Source organism: Microplitis mediator, chromosome 6 (genome assembly GCF_029852145.1).
Source record: "Microplitis mediator isolate UGA2020A chromosome 6, iyMicMedi2.1, whole genome shotgun sequence".
NCBI classification, from domain to species: Eukaryota; Metazoa; Arthropoda; class Insecta; order Hymenoptera; family Braconidae; genus Microplitis; species Microplitis mediator.
In genome coordinates, this window is record NC_079974.1 from 3,074,006 (window position 1) to 3,095,406 (window position 21,401).

The following is a 21,401-nucleotide window of genomic DNA, read 5'->3' on the forward strand; positions in this document are numbered from 1 at the left end:
CTTCTTTGACCATTTATCTAAATCTCCAATCGTTCATAACGACTATGAGCCATCAGCTTTGGATTATCTGTTTAACACACCATCTAATCGTCAGAATATTCAAGATGCTGTGCATACTACAGTACATAAGTGACCACGATTGAACACTTAGACTACACCAAAAACAGTAATGTAAAAGATTAACTTCTTTAATGTCTATACAGAACCATAACTGATCTAGAAATAAACAAGCGATACCAGTACTGTTAGTTAACGATTGAAAAACAGACTGTAGACACTACATCAAGGCAGAAAACTACAAACGCATGAAACTGCCTTACACTCTCACAAGTAAGTGACCTATTTGCAAACTCAAAACCTAAATCGTTCCAGCATTGTCACGTAGGATTGAGTAAGATCCAATATGTATACTGGAAGTCCTTAGAATAAAATCAAGGGCTTACATTCCATACCATATCTGAGCTTACTTCAGGTCCATTACCATTGGGAATCTACAGAATATATAAAAATCTCTGGCCTGGGAACCCTGTCCTCTGAAGAATTGGATGTGTTAACCTGGTCAGCTCTGCAGATTCTGATCTGGAAATCCCTCTTTAACCACAACCTACTATTGGACTCAATGCAACGGAATTGTTTAGCAGCAACCACCTGATTTTACGGATGGAGAAATATTCAACCAACGATACATCTAAAAATTTATCCAGGGCAATTCTCATGTTAGATGGAATAGAAGGCAACGACCTAAGTTTACCATGAAAATGTACTCTTCAAATCAAAACAGGGAAATACTCACAGCAGCAACCCAACAAAGAAGACAGAAAGACATCCAACTATTGAACATCTGCCAGACCTCATCAAAATACGTATTGTTAATGTGTTGAAGAAGAATAGTTTTCAATGTAAGTTAAACCGCAATCCATATTGACCAATTACTTCAATTCCTATTTAAGCAAGATTTGCATAAATTGAAGTCATCGAGGGCGATGACGACTCTGGGGGTAGAGGTGTAACAATCGTTACATATGGATCGCGATTTAACCATTTAATTAATTTTTCCAAAATTTTTGACTTTATAAACAAAAAGTACAATGCCACACCCAAAATCTTTGCGTTGAGATCATCTCAGGTACCTATGTAAGTGCATGCACGATGAGTAAGAAAACAGAGATCGACCGATGTGACAATTTACCTTTCTCTTTCTCTCCATCAAAAGGGCAGAGCCTATGCTCAAACCCAACTACGTCATCTAGCCGTATACTCATCTTGCATCCACACTTACCTGCGTACACCTATTCACAACACATTTATAAGAGAGAATGTATGTATGTATGCGTACGGGCGTAGTACCCAAAGTATGTATAGCTGCGACTTAACGGAACACCTGCACGTGTGCACCGGACCTCTAATTGACTCAACGGTCATAAAAATTTTACGACCATCTAATTTACATATTTCGAAATCACTGCATACGTTCCCATGCTATGACTAAACGGATCTACGCACTTAGCCATTTGTTTTTCTATTAGAGCACTTACTCATCCGTTGTTGTTGACAAAACGATATCATCCGATGTCCATATATGGACTTTTCTAAATTTTTAGAAAGTTATTCCCGGAATCATGTACTTACTCATCATGTTAATGAGATGGACCCAATGATTGCACCAAAAATCTATGACTTTTCCTTTAAAACTAGAGTATATAAACTGCCGAAAATCTAACGAAGGCAGTCAATCGCTAATCAGAATTAAACTCTGCCGGATCTCGAGTCGATCAAAAACAATCTCTCCGAAGCTCTCCAGACTTTAATAAAGTACCGATTAGTTCTAACGGCTTAAGTCCGGTTAGTACCGCGAATCAGAGGTAAAATTTTAATCGTTGTCCACGTGACGGTCCACCGCCTAGGCAATCGGACTCCTTGGCCAAATACTTAAATTTTAACACTCGCAAAAATCACGGTCGATTCGACTCACCCAAATCAGGATCATCGGTCTCGTGACGGTCTATAGCCTAGGAATCCAGACTCCTAGATCGAAATCCTAAAACAAATTTCAATATCCGCATTCGTATTCGGTAGATAGGGGAGTGTATCCGCTTGGCACCCCAGTAGCTCCGAGTCCGGATAGTGCAGTAATTCCGCTGAGGTAAAATCACGACGCCACAGTGCAGTGTTCCGGCGAATTAAATAAAACAATTTCGCGATCATAAATTCAAATCGGTGAATTGAGAGAGAGTGTGATCAGCGCAAATTTGTGAACCACCTCCAGCTGAGTGGTAAGTCAAAATATATATATATACATATTGTTAAACCTACAACATACCCAATGTAAACCTTATTATAATATTATACCAGAATATACAGATTCTTTTCTTTTTTTTAATCAAATATATCTTTCTCTTATTTATACCTCTCACTCTAACATTCGTAAGTTAACGGGTACAGTAAGAGACAGACGTAAAGGAACAGGGACTTCTCGAGGGCCCATATTCACCTACCTACTTCCCTCTCGCTTTAAAATCCCTGACCTACCCTAAAGCCACGCAGGTCAACGATCGGGATTGTCTATCGTACTTCCGCTCGGTACGAAATAGACTTATTTAGTATACAAAACTTGCCAAATATTAAACATTCTCACACTAGCCACGTGACGGTCCTATTAGGCTCCTTGGTTGAGTAATAGAATAAATATTTTGGGTAGTTTTACTAAATAATTAATTAAATAAAACCCTTCGCCCGTCGCCTTCACTCTCTCCGATCGTGACAACATTTATTATTTAGCTTGAGAATTTTTACAATTTCAAAAAATTAATTATAATTCGATAAAATATGAATTAAATAATGAAACAGCTCGACAGTGAAAATGTAATGCCGGATGCAATGAAATCAATGATTTCGGGTGACATTGTAAAATTCGAAAAATGTAAAATTGATAATCTTACAATTAATAATTATTATTATTATGTTAAAAAAGACTAGAAAGAATAAGATTATTATGAACTTATTATCGTTGCAATTTTTTTATTTTTATCAATTCATTAAAAGTAACTTAACGTCTAGTGTTTCTTGATTACGTGTTTTACTTATGTTATTGATTATACTTACTTTACTCTAATTAATTAATAAAAATTATAATTCTACTTTTTGTTTTTCGATAAAATAAATAAAGTCTTTAAATGATTATGTTTTAATTTTTAACAGGTATTTTCATTTAAATTTTTAGTTATCAGACTTTTATTTCAATTACAGATAAATTAAAAAGGATCTACATGATAGAAAGTGAGTAAGTCACTCGAATTTACACAGAAAGATTGGAACCCGACTGGTTACTGTCCTGCACCCGACTCAGTATGGTGCTGGAAAAAAATGCTCGATTATGGTGCAGCACCACACTGATTACTGTGCGGAACCTGATTGAGTGATATGTGCACACGACTCATGTTCGATTCCTGGTGAAAGCGATAATTGTTTTTCCTCAATTTGTTTTAAATGCTTAACTTATTGCGAAACTGGCCTATCCCTTATGAATGCTTCTGATGCAGTATTTATTTGCTTCACAGCATTGTTTGTAATATTTAAACAAAAAAACAAAAATTGTTCAATAAAAAAATGAAAAAAAAAAATAAAATTTTTTAGCTCGATAAATTTATTTGCTTAATTAAAAAAATTAATTTTTTGGCTGAATTTTTTTTGTTTGCGACAAAAAAAAACATTTCTTGGCCCAAGAAAGTTTCTTCTTGGTTTAAAAAATTTTTTTTCTTACCACAAAAACTTTCTTTTTTTAGGTCAAGACACTGTTTCTTGACTCGATAAGGTAACAGTCTTGAGACGAGAAAAAAGTTTCTCGAGTTAAGAACAAACTTTCTTGGCCCGAAAAATAATGCTTTAAACCAAGAACAAACTTTCTTGGGCTAAGAAAGTTTGTTATTGGTTTAAAACATTATTTTTCATGGTTCAAAAACTTTTTCGTTTCAGCTCAAGACATTTTTTCTTGACTTAAAAACGTAACAATTTTCAGCCAAAAAAAAAATTTGTTGAATTAAAAAAAAAATCTTCTCGAACCAAAAAAAAAAATTTTTGGGACCAAGAAAGTTTTTTCTTGGTTTAAAGAATGTATGTGTTAGACTAAGAAAGTTATGTCTTCCGCGAAGGAAATAATTTCTTGATCCGAATAATTTTTTTACTTCAATAAAGTGAGAAATTTCGCTTGGTTCAAGAAAAAAATTTCGAAGACATTTTATTTCTTGGTTCAAGATTTCCTTTTTTTCTCTGTGCCGGCGTATCACGGGCTCAACCAGTGAGCCAAGCGATCATCTTAGTCATCGGTTGAATCAGTGAATTTCACTAGTGAATCAGTGAAATTTCATTGGTTCATTTTAAGAGAGCATATTTATTTTTTTAAAATGTATAATATTCAATAATGTTTTCTTCAAAAATTTCAAATATTTATTCTGGAATATTTTATTCCATTATAAATAAATTAAAAATATCATTATGACAAATATACGTATTCTGAAATATCTTTCTCTGAGTAATGAATTAAAAAATTCATCAAAGATATTTTCTAAAGAATCATAAAATATAAACAATAAAAATTGCTAACGAATATCGAAATATGAATATTTTAAAGTAATTAGTATAGACTTAACCGAAAATAGACAAATTGAATATACCAACAAAATTATTATCAAAAGATTTGTTATGGCGCCAGATTAATTCAATAAGAGGATTCTCAATGACGTATGTCTTTAAGTCCATGTAGACTTGACGAAATCCTACGGCGCCTCAAAGATAAAAGGACATAAATCACTCGACAGTAAACACGTGCTATTGTCATTGATCTGTGTGTTGCACCCTGCTGTTAATTCACACTTATAGACTCGACAATAAACGCCGAGTTTTACAATATACTTTAAGTTTTAAGACGTCAGCTAAATAAAACTTCAGCTGCAGTCTATAGTAATTAGACAATTGTAGACGTCGCCTCATTGTATAGACCTTTACGTACATTTAAAATTTTGTCGATAGAATTTTGAAACCGGGTGCACTCAGTTCCTGATAGACACTGCCTATGTAAATCCTTTTTACAAATAAATTAATAGTTAATAATAAACAATATATATTTTAAGCATAAATGCAATAATACATTTGAAAAAAAAAAAATATTCATGCTCACATTTCAAAAACTGAAGATGACGTTCGAGTTCTATCTCAGAAAGAACTAATTTTTTAAAACTTTTTACTATACTAATTGTTAGCTTCCGGTCCCCATACGAAAAAAATATATATCCGGATATATCCGGGCCAATCTGCATATATGAGACATACATTTTTATATATGTCGTTTATATGTAGATTGGCCGGGATATATCTGGGATATATACGGATATATATTTTTTTCGTATGGGTCCCCTATCTAGAAAACAGATTACCCGAATGAAAAAACTTTATATGTGAAAACATAAATGATAGAATATATGAATATTATAATGTGATATATTGTACAATATATAAAATAATATTTATATTTTTGCCGTATTAATATATGATAATATATTGAAAAAAAATATATTGCTAGGATATATTATCAATTTATTTATCAATATATGACTTTTTATGTATGTTTTACATATATATTTTAATATATCTTTTTTATATTGATATATTATAATGAAAGTAGTATATTAATTAATATATAGTATTTTTTATATTTTTTATATATGTTTTCCGATATATTGCAAAATATATGGTTTCCAATATATCGTAAAATATATGGCACTTTTTTTACTTTTCTTAGGTTATTGCCAGTAAATATAAGGTCAATGAAAAGAAGGAGAAAAAATAATAAATTTGACTTTTTTTTGTGGGATTGTGTAGAAATTGAAAAAGTATATTAAAAAATAAAATTTTCAATATATTGCGAAAAATATAAGTTTTGATATACTGGAAAAATATAATTCCAATATACCGCGAACCATATATTTAATCATATAAATTCTTTCATATATAATCAATTATATAGAGACCATATACCACTAATTATATGAGTCAAAATATATGGATATTTATATCAAGTTTATTATATTATACTTATAAATTATATATATACTATCCATATATGATAAGAATATATTGAGCATTATATAAGATAACATATATAGAAAAATACAAAACATTATATACAAGTAAATATATTATGATAAATATATAATCCAATCTATGTAAAAAACATATATTTTTCAATATAGATATTTTTGCCGCTATATATTTATCACATATTCACCATATATTTTTTTGTATACTTTTAACAATATATAGCTTTTCCATGCGGGTTGTTTTGAGTTCAGTAGGAGAATAATTTTCTTAGAATGATTTCAAGTGCACTTGCAACAAATACTTAAATCTTATACCTGACACAGTCTAGACTTTGGTGTCACCAGCCTTTTGTTATAAGTGTGAAAATCTGAAAACTAGACATACAAACTAATACTTAAATTTTGGAGGCGGTCCCAAACCAATAACCTTCTCCGATAGTCCCACCACGTATCTACTTACTTCTGTACAAATCGGCAGACTTGACCAAAGAAAATTCAGTTCTTATAAACCTGTCGTAGAGTGATTTTCGAGTGTTACTTTATTCGGACGGACTTGAAAATAATTTTTCGCTTAAAGTAAAATAATTAGATAAGCACAATAAATTAGAAATGTCTTTCACTGATTTTAATCAGACATGCAAGGAGTCTAACTGGTCGGTAGAGTTGCCAATTTATCCGTCTTCACCTGAGAGCATAAGGACGAGCGAGTCGGAAGAATGGAATTACAACCAACAATTTAATCGTGATGATTCACCTCTTTTTGATGCTAAAAAAACAACTGATGCTGTTGATGCGAATAATATTTTTAAAACAGCCATTTCTAATTCCAAATTATTGAATCGACAATCACTTGAGCATCAACTATTAAAAAAGCCTTTCGTCAACAATGACATAAACGATTTACCCACCGAAGAGCTTCAGCAACAACAAGATCATTGTCTCAGAAATAAATCATCTTTACGGAAAGTGAAGCGAGCTATGACAAAAAGTAAGATCTATTATTTTAAATAAATATTATATATTACTCTTCAATGATTATTCAAGCTTCATGTGTATGGTAGTTTATTCATTCAGGATATAAGAGTTTTAGTATTTAATATTAACTATTAATTAATTAGTCAAGACTTCAATTATAAATTCAAATTATTTTCTAGTTTTTTTTTATTACATCCCGGGTCAAAAAATTAGATCTGTTTTAAAATAAATGATAAATTCAAATATTTTTCCTTTAATTCAAGTTTATAAATCGTATTTATTTTATATAAGAATTTAATCTGTTTTTGCCCGTACTATTCCTTATCTAGGCTAATATCAGACTTATTTTCGTATGATATTTAGTCTGTTTTAAATCGCGTTTAGACTAAAAACAGACTTTTTTATTATAATTATTGGTCTGTGTTCAATTGTTTTTAAGGACAAATACAGGACTTTTTATAAATATAAATAATAATAATAATAATAATAATAATAATCTAGATTTATTGATTTATTTTAATTTTCTTGGTATTCAAAACATGCTAATGCGCTTCCATAATTAGATGTCACACGGAGAAAAATGTTGGCTCGAAACCTACCAATTTTTACAACGATGTCGACTAGACTTGAAACAGGGAGTAAAGCATCCAAAAAATTATCGTGCTCTTACAAAAAATGATTATACTGTATCACATTACTTATTACGCGCGAGAAACTTATCGATGAGCTTCAATATCAATTACTTCCATACATTATAATAATTTTGATGCAGCATAATAATTTTTTACAAGAGCATATAGTAATTTTTTGGATACTTTACTATCTGTTTCAAGTTTGGTCGACAGCATAATAAAAATTGGTAGATTTCGAGCCAACATTTTTCTCTCCGTAGCACAAGAATTTTGATGTTTTCTTATGCCAAAATATTTTCAATTTTATCCAGTAAATAAGAGAAAATTTTTGACATTTTAAGAGTTGTTTTATCACTTTTATTCAATGATATAAATATTCAATGAAGACAACTAAAAAATTAAACTGTCAAATTTTCATTAACTGCCGACATTTTTAAACAAAAGATAGTAAATAAATAGTAAATAAAATATAATCAATTCTGCAACTTAATGTTTTTTCATAAATATTGCCCATAAATAGAAATTTTATAAGTCCATGATTTAATCTAGTTTTGTCCTTGTAAATTTTCAGAACTAAAATTTTTTAATGTTCACGAATTAATCTAATTTAGTCTGCTCGTAACGCGTTTGTTTTTTAAAGCAGCAGGTCGAAAACAGCTTAAAATTTTCATAAAAGATCAAAGTCAGATCAAATAGTCCAATCAGACTAAAATCAGGTCAACTTTTTCAGTCCGGGTAGATCAAAAATAGATTAAAATTTTTATTGAAGTTCAAAAACAGACCAAGTAGTCCAAATACAGTCCAGTTAGACTAAAATCAGATCAAATTTTTCGACCCGGGATTCGTTTATTGAATTACTGACAATTGACTTGATTAAATTTTTTTTTTTTTATGTTCTTTGAAATCCGATTTAATGTCTTTGTACGTTCACTTAATGCTTGTATCAAGTAATCATGCACTAGCGATTATCGCGGGCTATAGTTCTAAAATTAATTAAATATACATGTAGTTTAAATGCTAATTGCATAATATTTTATTGAATAAATATCAGTATAATGTAAGAAAATGTTTTTATGATGATTTTTTCATTTTATACTGTAATTATAAAATTAACTGCGTAAATATTACTTACAAAGAAGTGATAAACAAATGTAATAGTTATTTTTTTTTTCATTTTACAGAAGAGAATAAAACAAGACGAACACGAACTAAATTGACCGACAAACAACATAGTGAGCTGGAAAAATTTTTCCGTCAAAGTAATTACATGTGCTATGCAGAAAGATTTGACATCGCATCTAAATTAGGCATCAGCGAAAAAACGGTAAGAAAATTTGCAATTTTTTTATTATTTATTAGTGACATATTTATAATATATGGTAGAAATTTTTTTTTCTCTTATATTATTTGAAAATGAAATTTTTGTTATTTTAAATCAACATTATGATTTACTATCAGATAAAAAAATTAGTTTTTATTGGGATTGCCTAGATATCGATAAAATTTAAATAATTACACAGAAAAAAGTAAAAATTAAATATATATCCATGATTTATTTCAGTTTCAATCATTAGCAAAGTCTCGCTTCTTCGAAACTGTAAAATTTATATTATTTCTGACGTAGCAATTATTTTAGTTTCATACACTGAAAAAAAAAAACTTTTCCTAAGTATAACTACTTAATTTAAAGAAATATTTACTCGGTACTATACAAACAAATAACATGCTTAATCATAGTAAATATGTACTTGAACCGAGTAATATTTACTTGATTTAAGAATTTCTATATTTATTTAAGAAAATGTACTTGATCGGCCCGCATGAAAAAACTTTATATGTGAAAACATATATGATAGAATATATGAATATTATAATGTGATATATTGTACAATATATAAAATAATATTTATATTTTTGCCGTATTAATATATGATAATATATTGAAAAAAAATATATTGCTAGAATATATTATCAATATATTTATCAATATATGACTTTTTATGTATGTTTTACATATATATTTTAATATATCTTTTTTGTGTTGATATATTATATTGAAAGTAGTATATTAATTAATATATAGTATTTTTTATATTTTTTATATATGTTTTCCAATATATTGCAAAATATATGGTTTCCAATATATTGTAAAATATATGGTACTTTTTTTACTTTTCTTAGGTTATTGCCAGTAAATATAAGGTCAATGAAAAGAAGGAGAAAAAATAATAAATTTGACTTTTTTTTGTGGGATTGTGTAGAAATTGAAAAAGTATATTAAAAAATAAAATTTTCAATATATTGCGAAAAAAATAAGTTTTAATATACTGGAAAAATATAATTCCAATATACCGCGAACCATATATTTAATCATATAAATTCTTTCATATATAATCAATTATATAGAGACCATATACCACTAATTATATGAGTCAAAATATACGGATATATATATCAAGTTTATTATATTATACTTATAAATTATATATATACTATCCATATATGATAAGAATATATTGAGCATTATATGAGATAATATATATAGATAAATACAAAACATTATATACAAGTAAATATATTATGATAAATATATAATCCAATATATGTAAAAAAACACATATTTTCAATATAGATATTTTTGCCGCTATATATTTATCACATATTTACCATATATTCTGTTATATACTTTTAACAATATATAGCTTTTCCATGCGGGGGAGTACATTTTTACTAAGATTAAACAAATATTTACTCGGTAGGATACAAACATTTATATACTTGAAAAAAGTTTTTTTTTCGCTCAGTGTATAGTAAGACTTTTTTCTCAAAATTTTGCATTATTTGCATTATTATTGAGCATTAAATTTTTTTTTACAATATTTTATTTATGAATATAATTTTATTCTATGAGTGTACTATATAAAACTACATAGCTATATATAATTTTTTCCGTTTTTTCTATAAACTATAAATTTTTCAAATAAGAACAGATGAAAAATAATGAGTAACTAACATTTTCAAGTTCCGTTCAACTAAAGATACATTAGAAACTATAAAATTTGGTATTTATAGTTTTGATTACTTTATTATAAGGAGTAGCCTCAATTATTACATTGCAGCTATACCCAGGTAGGAAAGAACAACTGGGCAAGGTTTGGACCAAGCCTTGGCCAAGCGTCACTAGGATTATGCAAGGCTTGGCACGTGCCTTGGCTGAGCATTGGGCCAAGGATTGGTCCAAGCCTTGGATGATAACAATGTCCCCAGCCTTGGGGAACGAAATATCAAGCCTCGGCCGAGTCTTGGGAAACAAAAAATTGAGTCTTGGCCAAGGCTTGGGAACCAAAAAATCAAGCCTCGGCCAAACCTCGGGTAGCAAAAAATCTAAGGCTCACCCAATGCTCGATCTAAAATATTATTATTTAAATTAATAAATATAATTAAAAAAAAGTTTGATCACACTTTTATCGACATTACATTGGAGTGTAATTAACTAATTACTGAATTAATGGGAAATAACGAATAAAATTATTTGGGGGCTACCGTGGTTCGAACTGAGATCCTTCTGATTACTAGGCCGGGACGCTATCCACTGTGCTAAATCTGATGTCCAAATAATCATGATTTTTTTGCTTGTTAATTATTTAAATACAATTTAATTCAAAAATATTAAATCGTAAAGATGAGGTGAACTGTAGTTTTATTTAATGAACAAAATTGTCTGATGAGTAATGACATATTTTTATTAGCACTACTAGGGAAGGGGGGGGGGCAAAAGGGGGTAGGGTAGGCAAAACGGAGTACCCCCAAAATATTAAAAAAAAAAAATGTTTTTTTTCGTCTAATTGCTATAAATCCGATATATTTGCGCATTTTTAGCACTACGCATGACACCTGGGGCAAAATGGATCATCCAAAAATTCTGAATAAATGATTCTTTCATATTTTTATCGTCAAATTAAAAAAAATGTAATATATTAATTCATTTTTCGGCTGATTCTCTATAGCTGTGGCAAATTCGGCCACTAAAAATATTCGAAAATAATATTTTATTTTTTTATTGATAAAATTTTTGAAATAATGCAAAATAATCTGTAGTCTAAAAAATCAAAAAACACGTTTTTTGGGTTCACAATAATGACAAATAAAAAATATGGAATTGTTTTTTTTTATTACATAACAATTAGTAATTAAGCTAATCGAGGGAAAACGATTTATTACACCTAAAAAAATTTTTTTAGAGTATTGTAAAACCAAAAATAATTGTCAAGAGAAAGAAATACATTCTCAATGATGAAAACAATTTAATAAAAAAAAAAATTATCATTTATTGGAGGGGGGCCTCTCTGCCCCACAAAAAAATTTTTTTTTTGCCTTTGTATCCACCAATGATGTGAAATGTAATTTTTCTTTATGTATATTACATATAAAAAATTTGAATTTAATGAAATTTGATCAACTTTCAGAAATTTTTTTTTTCCACTTTTTTAAAGGATACCCCATTTCGCCCGCCGAAAATAAAAATTTCATGTTAACTAAAGTTTTGTACATAGCAATAACTAATTAAATGAAAATTATTGTATATCAAACAATTTTACTTTTTTGAAAATTTCAACTCTTGATATTAATTGTATACTCGGTAGACCGTTATGCCCTGGTCTTTTCTATATACATATATACAGATACATGTAAAGTTGATAATTTTAATATTAAATAAAAATTTAACCCATGCTGAGGCATTGGCCAATGGTCAGCTGCCAAGGCTCGGCTTGACAAAAATTAAACTATCGGACCCAGCCTCGACCGATCCTTGGGCCAATGGTCAGCGGCCAAGGCTCGATTTAACCAAAATTAAACTATCAGGCCTGGCCCTGGCCGAGGCTCGGGCCAATGGTCACTACCCAAGACTCGGCTTAATTAAACGAAACCATTGGACCAAGCCTCGGCCTAGACTTGGGCCAATGGTTAGCTGCCAAGACTTGGCTTAACGTAATCAAACCATTGGGCCAAGCCCTGGCCGAGGCTTGGGCCAATGGTCAGCTGCCGAAGCTTGGCAAGTGACAACAGGGCCAAGGCTCGGCCTATGGTCAGCCTTGGCGATTCCTACCTGGGTAATACTTAAAGACTTTCATCCAAAGGCCCAGTTTTATTTGCACTAGAAACTGTAATTTTTCCACTGCTCTCTTTTGCGTGTAGTTTGAATTTAAACCACGAAATTTATAAACAAACGTTCAAAATAAATTTTGGAATATTTTTTTGAAAAAAATTGAATCTTACATGTAAAATATAGATTGGAAGTGAGACAATTTAAGAACGAGCTGGAAAAAAACAAAGACAAGTAAATTTGTTTCTTTAAGTCAAATGCAAAATATATTTTTGGTTATTCGAAATTAGTAACGAAATCGTGACCATCGGTAGTAATAAAAACATTCATTAATGTTATTTTCTAAAATCATTAAATTTATAATTATTTTACAGGTGAATGCGTGGTTTAACCGTCGTCGAGTAAAGTTGAGGAAAACTATCTCAAATGAAGTAGATACCAAGGACAAAAAAAATTTTAACCCTCCGAAAAATGAAAGAAATCAGTTCATGATTGCCGCAGAAGACATCAATTGTCGAAGAATTAACGCGTCCAGATTAGATGCGACTATACATTACTATCCGTCACCACTAAATCAAGATATGGGTATCAAAAACGACATTACAAACAATTTTACAAATGGTAACTACCAAACAGCATACAGCGGAAGTATGCAAAATGGTAACATTTTCAACAAATCTTCTGACGTTAAAATGTACAACGACAACAATAATTATCATTATCTATCTTGCAGTGGGTCCAATAATAATAATCATAATGATAATAATAATAATAGTAATAATAATAATAATAATAATAATAATAATAATAATAATAATAATAACATTTTCAACAAATCTTCTGTCGTCGAAATGTACAACGACAACAATAATTATCATTATCTATCTCGCAGTGGGTCCAATAATAATAATCATAATGATAATAATGATATTAATAATAATAGTCATAATAATAATAATAATAATAATAATAATAATAATAATAATAATAATAATAATAATAATAATAATGATAATAATAATAATAATAATAATAATAACATATTCAACAAATCTTCTGTCGCCGAAATGTACAACGACAACAATAATTATCATTATCTATCTCGCAGTGGGTCCAATAATAATAATCATAATGATAATAATAATAATAGTCATAATAATAATAATAATAATAATAATAATAATAACATTTTCAACAAATCTTCTGTCGTCGAAATGTACAACGACAACAATAATTATCATTATCTATCTCTCAGTGGGTCCAATAATAATAATAATAATAATAATAATAATAATAATAATAATAACAATAATAATAATAATAATAATAATAATAATATTAATAATAATAATAATAATAATAATAATAATAATAATAATAATAATAATAATAATAATAATAATAATAATAATAATAATAATAATAATAATAATAATAATAATAATAATAATAATAATAATAATAATAATAATAATAATAACAGTTATTATGCAAACCCTGACGAATACGTAGATTATAACTATAAAGAATACAATACTACCACTGACTATCCGGTTAATAACGGTAACTTTTATACGTCCGGAGTAATTCAGAATTCAGATCAACCTATAAACTTACTTCCAGAAATCACATCATCGATTGAGTTAAACAACGAAATGGATGGGTTCAAATTTTTACGCTTTACTCTTATTGACTATCAATTTCAGTAAGAAATGGGATTAAATAGATGTAATTATTTAGTAAGGCTGATATTGTTGTGTTATGTTAAGTCATTAAGCAGGGATCATGTAAATAATGATCAAGTATTCAATTCATGGGCAATAAGTATAAAAATTCAGTGGATAAAATTATAATTGAATAAGTAGTGACGACGTAAAATACGGAATTCAATTGACTTGCTACAATAATATTTGAATACTATTGATAATTTAGGACGTATGTAGTTTTTTCTACTCTTTTGAATTACTTATTGGACTATTTATATTATTTAATTTTTGTTTCTAGAAACTTATAGTGTTAGTTAAAAAGACACCAAATATTATTATTACTGAAATTGTAATAACTTTGATTAATTTATTTTTAATGCTATTACTTGCTTTTTTTTTAAATTACTTAAATGCATAATAGTTAAGCTTTTATACTAAAAATTGAGTATGTTATTCTGCAGGACAAATTGTAAACAATAATTATAATATTTTATTTAAGATTGTAATCACTATGTCTGTATACTTAACAACAAAAGTTATATAGTAAATGAAATGAATTTTTGTTAAGTAATTTTGTTTTTTACTGCAAGCCATTTTACTTTTTATAGATCCCAAATTATTAACTTTAATCCTAACTTATTCCTAATAACCATTTGTTCGAAATTATAATGATAGTCATTAGACTGTGCCAAATGAAATCGATATTTTTTTTTTTTTCGGTCCCATACGAAAATTAGGTTGTCTCACTAAAAAAAAAAATCCTGAAAAAATTTCAGCTCGATATGTCTATTTTTCAGTTAGCGCTCGCGTGAATAAGAATTTTCTAATAAAATTGTTTTTTATTCCAACTTAATATTTAACAACTCATTAAATATAACTGATTAAAAAATGGCCAAGGTGCCATTTTGTAGGAAATTTAATTCTCTACAAAAGGAACTTTTGATCGAATGAAAAACATCAGCCAATTTTTTCTGCAGCCATTTGAACCTAATTTTTTTTCAAAATTTACATTTATATTTACTATTAAACGCTTAGAAAACTATGTTGCTATGTATGAAACTTATTGAATTCAATTTCTCTAGGAACCTTTATGATCCCAAGGAATAGTTTTTATACTTAAAGTAATAAAACTAACATTAAACTATTGATATTATCGATATTTCCAACAAGACTTTTTCTTCGTTTCGACATTTTTCGCATTTAATCTTTCTAGTAATTTTTTTCTGCAGTAGAATATCGTTCGTAATTTTAATTTTGAAATTCTCATACTGCTTATCAAAAATTATTACTTTATTGATAAAAATATACATTGTTTATAATAATAAAATACCCATCAAAATTCAATTAAAGAAAAAATTGATGTTCTAATGTGCAGAAAATTTTCTTTCAATTCTGTTACTAGTTTTTAAGAGTTTATGATATCTCAGGAGACCCTATTGCGAATATAAACTGTACTTGCTCCAAACTAATTAATTAATTAGTTAATTAATCAATAAATAGATAAATTAAACAATTTCTACTACAAGTTGTTGCTGCCCATTGTAGGCAACTTTCAGATTGTTTGCAATAGGTTCTGCTGACAAATCATAAGCTCTTAAAACCTAGTAACAGAATCGATAAAAACTTTTCTGCACAATTAGAACATCACTTTTTCCTTTATTTAAATTTTTATAAGTCTTTTATTATGATAAACAATGTCTATTTTTATCAATATATAACAGGGTATTTCTCAACCTTGCCAAGTTTGGCCCCTTTATTAATTGATTTTAATAAGGGCGCCACTGGAAGATAAGACTCGGCCTTCCAGAACCGGAGAGGTTATAATAGAAATCAGGGTCGTTGAAAAATATAAGAGTGAGGACATTGAGGAATTAAATTTATTTAATACACAATTTTATATCAATATAAGTTTCACTTTTATTTAACAATTCACAATTATGCCCACCGGGCTTATGTTCCTTATAATTATTTTTAACAAAATCGTCCACCGGACTTCTTATTCTTACAATTAATTAACTAAAATTTGGTCCCCTGGACTCTTATATTAAATTGGCCACCGGCCAGATCCCCTGGATCTTTACTTTAAAACGAAATTTGTCCCCTGGACTTTTATAACAAAATGGCCACCGGCCTGATCCCCTGGATCTTTTTAATTAAACAAACGAGTCCCCTGGACTTTTATAATAAAATGGCCACCGGCCTGATCCCCTGGATCATATAAAATATAATATAGTCCCCTGGACTTTTACGATAATGGCCCCCGGCCTGATCCCCTGGATCAAAATTTTATATAAAACAAATTGGCAACTTGCCAGATCCCCAGGATCTATTATTTAAAACCGTTTCCCCAGGAAACTTAAATTTTCTCTCACACACACACACGCTTTACATTCGAGTCCCCAGGACTGTATCACACTCACACACGTTTTCCAATTTATTATTTTACCGATTAATTTCATCCACGCTTTTAATTAATCTCAAATTTTATTTGTTCCGAAACTTTTACTTAGATTTTCATAACTATGATTTTATTCTGTAAAATTTCCACAATAATAAATTTATTTCTTTCAAAATTTTCATACTCAAAATTTTCCACGACAATAATTTTTATTTCTTTCCTCAAAATTTCCCGACTGTAAATTTTATTATTTTATACTTTTATACTTTCAGTTTTTCAAGTATCAAGTTTTGAGTGAAGAAGTTTCTGATACTGAAAAACTGTCGCCCGCGACTGACGCTATCTTTCTCTAACTCGCACCAACAATTTTATTTTTACAATTATGACTGACATCAAATTACTGATAAATTTTATTACTTATTTTTATTTATCTTTTTATCACTAATTCACAACACTTTTACTTTCCTTCAGTCTTTTGAATTTTATAATTGTATAATATTCTTATTAAATAAAATTATTAAATTACTATTAATTTTCCTTAATAACTAGATTTTATTATTAATAATTTCTGGCCCTATTGCCGAGAAATTTGGCTTTTATGTTTAATTTTAATTGTTAATAAATTCTGGCTTTCTTGCCGAGAATTTATCCGACGGACCGCGTGTAAATTAAATTTTGAATTCTGGCCTTCTTGCCGAGAATTCGTAATTTATTTTAATCAAACCGGAAATGGCGACTACCCACGAATCTCTTAATTATTAATTAATTAATAGAGTAATAATTTGTGGCCACCGGCCGACGATTTATTTACCTCTTTGTAATATTCTTTCCTTTATTCAATTGCTCGTGGCTTCCTTTGTTTCTCCAGCCCTTCTGCCGATTCCCGCTGACACGTTCTTTTCCAAATGAATTTTCTCCTCAACTTTATCTTGCCTCAATTTATATAGGTATCTGAATTTTCTGGGTTGCGTCTGATCGCAACGCTGGTCCGTCCAACTGTGTGTGTTTTCACCTCGTGCACGCACTAATAAAAGTGTCAGTTCGTGACCTTTCGGCAATTATCGGGTGTATCCCCATTTGATTAATTCTAATTGGTTCTGGAGGACGATCCTCCAAAATTGGCGCTCCCGGTGACAAGTCGATAAACTAGATCACGGGGTCTATCGGTTATTGGGTCATTGACCAACCGCGGGAAATTTATTCAAATTTAAATTTCAAATTATTGTAATTTATTAAATTTACCCCGTTACAAATAAAGTAATAATTTTTGATAAGCAGTATGAGAATTTCGAAATTAAAATTACGAACGATATTCTAGTGCAGAAAAAAATTACTAGAAAGATTAAATGCGAAAAATGTCGAAACGAAGAAAAAGTCTTGTTAGAAATATCGATAATATCAATAGTTTAATGTTGGTTTTATTACTTTAAGTATAAAAACTATTCCTTGGGATCATAAAGGTTCCTAGAGAAATTGAATTCAATAAGTTTCATACATAGCAACATAGTTTTCTAAGCGTTTAATAGTAAATATAAATGTAAATTTTGAAAAAAAATTATGTTCAAATGGCTGCAGAAAAAAATTGGCTGATGTTTTTCATTCGATCAAAAGTTCCTTTTGTAGAGAATTAAATTCCCTACAAAATGGCACCTTGGCCATTTTTTAATCAGTTATATTTAATGAGTTGTAAAATATTAAGTTGGAATAAAAAACAATTTTATTAGAAAATTCTTATTCACGCGAGCGCTAACTGAAAAATAGACATATCGAGCTGAAATTTTTTCAGGATTTTTTTTTTTAGTGAGACAACCTAATTTTCGTATAAGACCGAAAAAAAAAAATATCGATTTCATTTGGCACAGTCTAATAGTCATAATAATTGTAATTATTGATTTAAATCCTATTGAAAATTAAAATAAATGAAATTAGTTGTTATACTTAAAATCTTATCCTCAATATCTAATACAAAACCTAAATTTTCTCAGTATGAGATCATTAAAGATTGGGCAAATCTGATGCAAAAAAAAAATTTTGAATTTGAAGATTTGAAACTTAGTATATATATAAATGACTAGTTTATTGATGTATTCTCCAAGTTTCAAAACAATTCACTATCTAGTTTCTTAGAAAAAAATTTTTAAAATTGACATGTTCAAAGTTCTTATACACAGGCTTCCATGTGGCTGACAAGTCATGACTAATTCTATTTTTTTTATTATTAATCTCCCAAATTTAATAAACAAAATACCACAAATGATAAACTTGAATATTTTCGAAATCTGATAACATTTCAGTAATCTAGTGTTACCGTTGTAGTTCTTCAAATAATTGAAGTTGATTTTTTAAACTCGATCATCGACGAGGTTAGAAATAAATTTTTCCCCCTTTTAATTTGAATGTCGATGTTTGAGGGGTGCCACAACTTGTGCCTAACGAAGGTTGCACAAAACGCACACTTGCATCAAAAGTAATAGTGTGTAGCGACACGTAAGGTAGGCCGGGGCTAGTTGACCATAGGGGCAAGTTGTGCAATCGAAATATTTTGAGAAATTTTATTCATAAAACATGTTGTCGAAAACCGAATTAGTAAAAATTAGTGAATATTTACCTTTTGCGAATACGGCGAAAACATTTAAGGGATTTCACTTAAAAATATGATTTAAAATTACTACATTCATATTGTAAATTTAGAACGCTATTGAAATTGTATGATTTTTACTATCTTGAGAATTGAATTCTGATTCATATTTAATAATTTTTATTGTTTGCCCATGCCAATAAATATAAACTGCACTAGTAAACTCGACTATATAACTATCCAACATAGTAAATTTCACTATATTAGAATTGAATTAAATAAAATTGAATTTTTATTAGATTTCAAACTTTTTATCATTGTTAGTATTATTATGATTATTGTTATTATTTACGGCAGGTGTATTGCGTTGATGTCAATTTTTATATTTAAAAGTCACACGACTTGACCAAGATTCGTGCCCTGATCTTCTGCGTGCGACTCCTGTCCTTAGTTTGTTGGCCCGATGGCTTCTTTTAGTACTGTAAGCTTCTTCAATAAGGCGACTGGGTTGAGCCTGATTAATTAATGTAACGGGACCTAAGTCCGCCTCCGCCGACCGAAAGCCGTTTCCTCACCCTTTTGGGCATACACGCGCTGCGGGCATCCCCATCTTCTACCCAGTCGACACTCTTAGTCGAAACGACTAAGGTGGTCATTAACCGGAGGTATAATCAAAAATCTTCATTGCGTGTGGTATCTAATCACAGCCACTACGAGTCCTACCTCTCTCGGGCCAAATACTGCTTTCATCTCAGGAAATAAAGAGACTCTGGTCACAGCGGGCTTGGACAGGCCCCCCATTGTACCAGACTCCCAGCTCTGGTCAACATGGTTGTGTAGGATTAGTGGTGGGTTGCAACTTCTTCCCATACGCTATGTAAAGGGCTTCCTCCACGTGTTTCTTTCGAGTTCCCAACAAGCCATTATCCGCTTGTTCATCCCCTGATAGATTTTCTACTTTCCTGAATGAGTTACACTCTAATTATTCAAGCCAAATCACAGTTAAAGTGAGCTCGGGGGACCCTCGCAGATTTGAATCACGGTGGAAACACGGTGGGTTTGTTCCATTGTACCACTGTGATTACGCGGTGGTAACACCGTGGAACCACGGTGGTGAAATAGCACAAAGCTACCGTGGAATCACGGTGGGTACACCGCGTAATCACAGTGGGAACACCATGTATACACAGTGGTCAAGCCACCGTGAAATCACGGTGGACACACCGCGTAATCACAGTGGATACACTGTGTATACCCGGTGGTAAAATGGAACAAACCCACCGTCTAACCACGGTGGATCCACGGTGTTTACACTTCCACGGTGGTTCCACCGTGATTCAAATCTGCGAGGGATATAACTTTTTTTGTAATCTACACGAGTATATTTCGCTTATTTTCGATCTTAAATTCTAATTCCTGAAATTAGCCGATATCTGACATTTTTTAAATACGAAATTATATAACTTTTGAACATGATTTATTTTGAAATTGTTATATTGGTTTATAACTTTAAAATAAACAATCGAAATATTAATTTTCAAATTAAAACGTGAATGTATATTTTTCGTGCAACTAAGAAATTATTCGTTTAAATTACAGAAAAATAAACACGAGTAATTTTTTAGTTATAAAAAAAATCATCTGTTTCAAAAGTTACATAATTTTTAATTTTAAAAACATTAGATGTCGGTTAATTTCAGTTATTAGAATTGAAATTTTAAAAAATGTAAAAATATTTGTGTAGATTTAAAAAAATGTCAAACAAATCGAACAAGCTCTTTATTTATTTATTAATCTATGACCTAGAAATAAATGTTGACAAATTTGATTTTTTAATTAAAACGAAGATAATTATTTTTTTTACTAAACTAGAACAAGGTCTTCAATGATGCATATAAATTTTTAATAAATAATAA

General features: G+C 29.6%; 1 protein-coding gene across 1 annotated transcript; it reads left to right on the forward strand.

Moving 5' to 3' along the window:
- The first annotated feature begins 6,594 nt into the window (after positions 1-6,594).
- Positions 6,595-14,827, forward strand: LOC130670015 (putative uncharacterized protein DDB_G0286901). The gene is made up of 4 exons (XM_057473186.1): positions 6,595-7,080; positions 8,881-9,023; positions 13,178-14,057; positions 14,808-14,827. The coding sequence occupies exons 1-4, from the start codon at positions 6,702-6,704 to the stop codon at positions 14,825-14,827; spliced, it is 1,422 nt and encodes a 473-aa protein (XP_057329169.1). The 5' UTR covers positions 6,595-6,701.
- Positions 14,828-21,401: the final 6,574 nt, after the last annotated feature.

Coding starts and splice junctions, on each gene's coding strand:
- LOC130670015 (XM_057473186.1), top strand. CDS start 6,702: ATGTCTTTCACTGATTTTAATCAGACATGCAAGGAGTCTAACTGGTCG. Junction 7,081..8,880: donor GAAGCGAGCTATGACAAAAA/GTAAGATCTATT, acceptor TTCATTTTACAG/AAGAGAATAAAACAAGACGA. Junction 14,058..14,807: donor TTATCATTATCTATCTCTCA/GTGGGTCCAATA, acceptor TTTTGTTTCTAG/AAACTTATAGTGTTAGTTAA.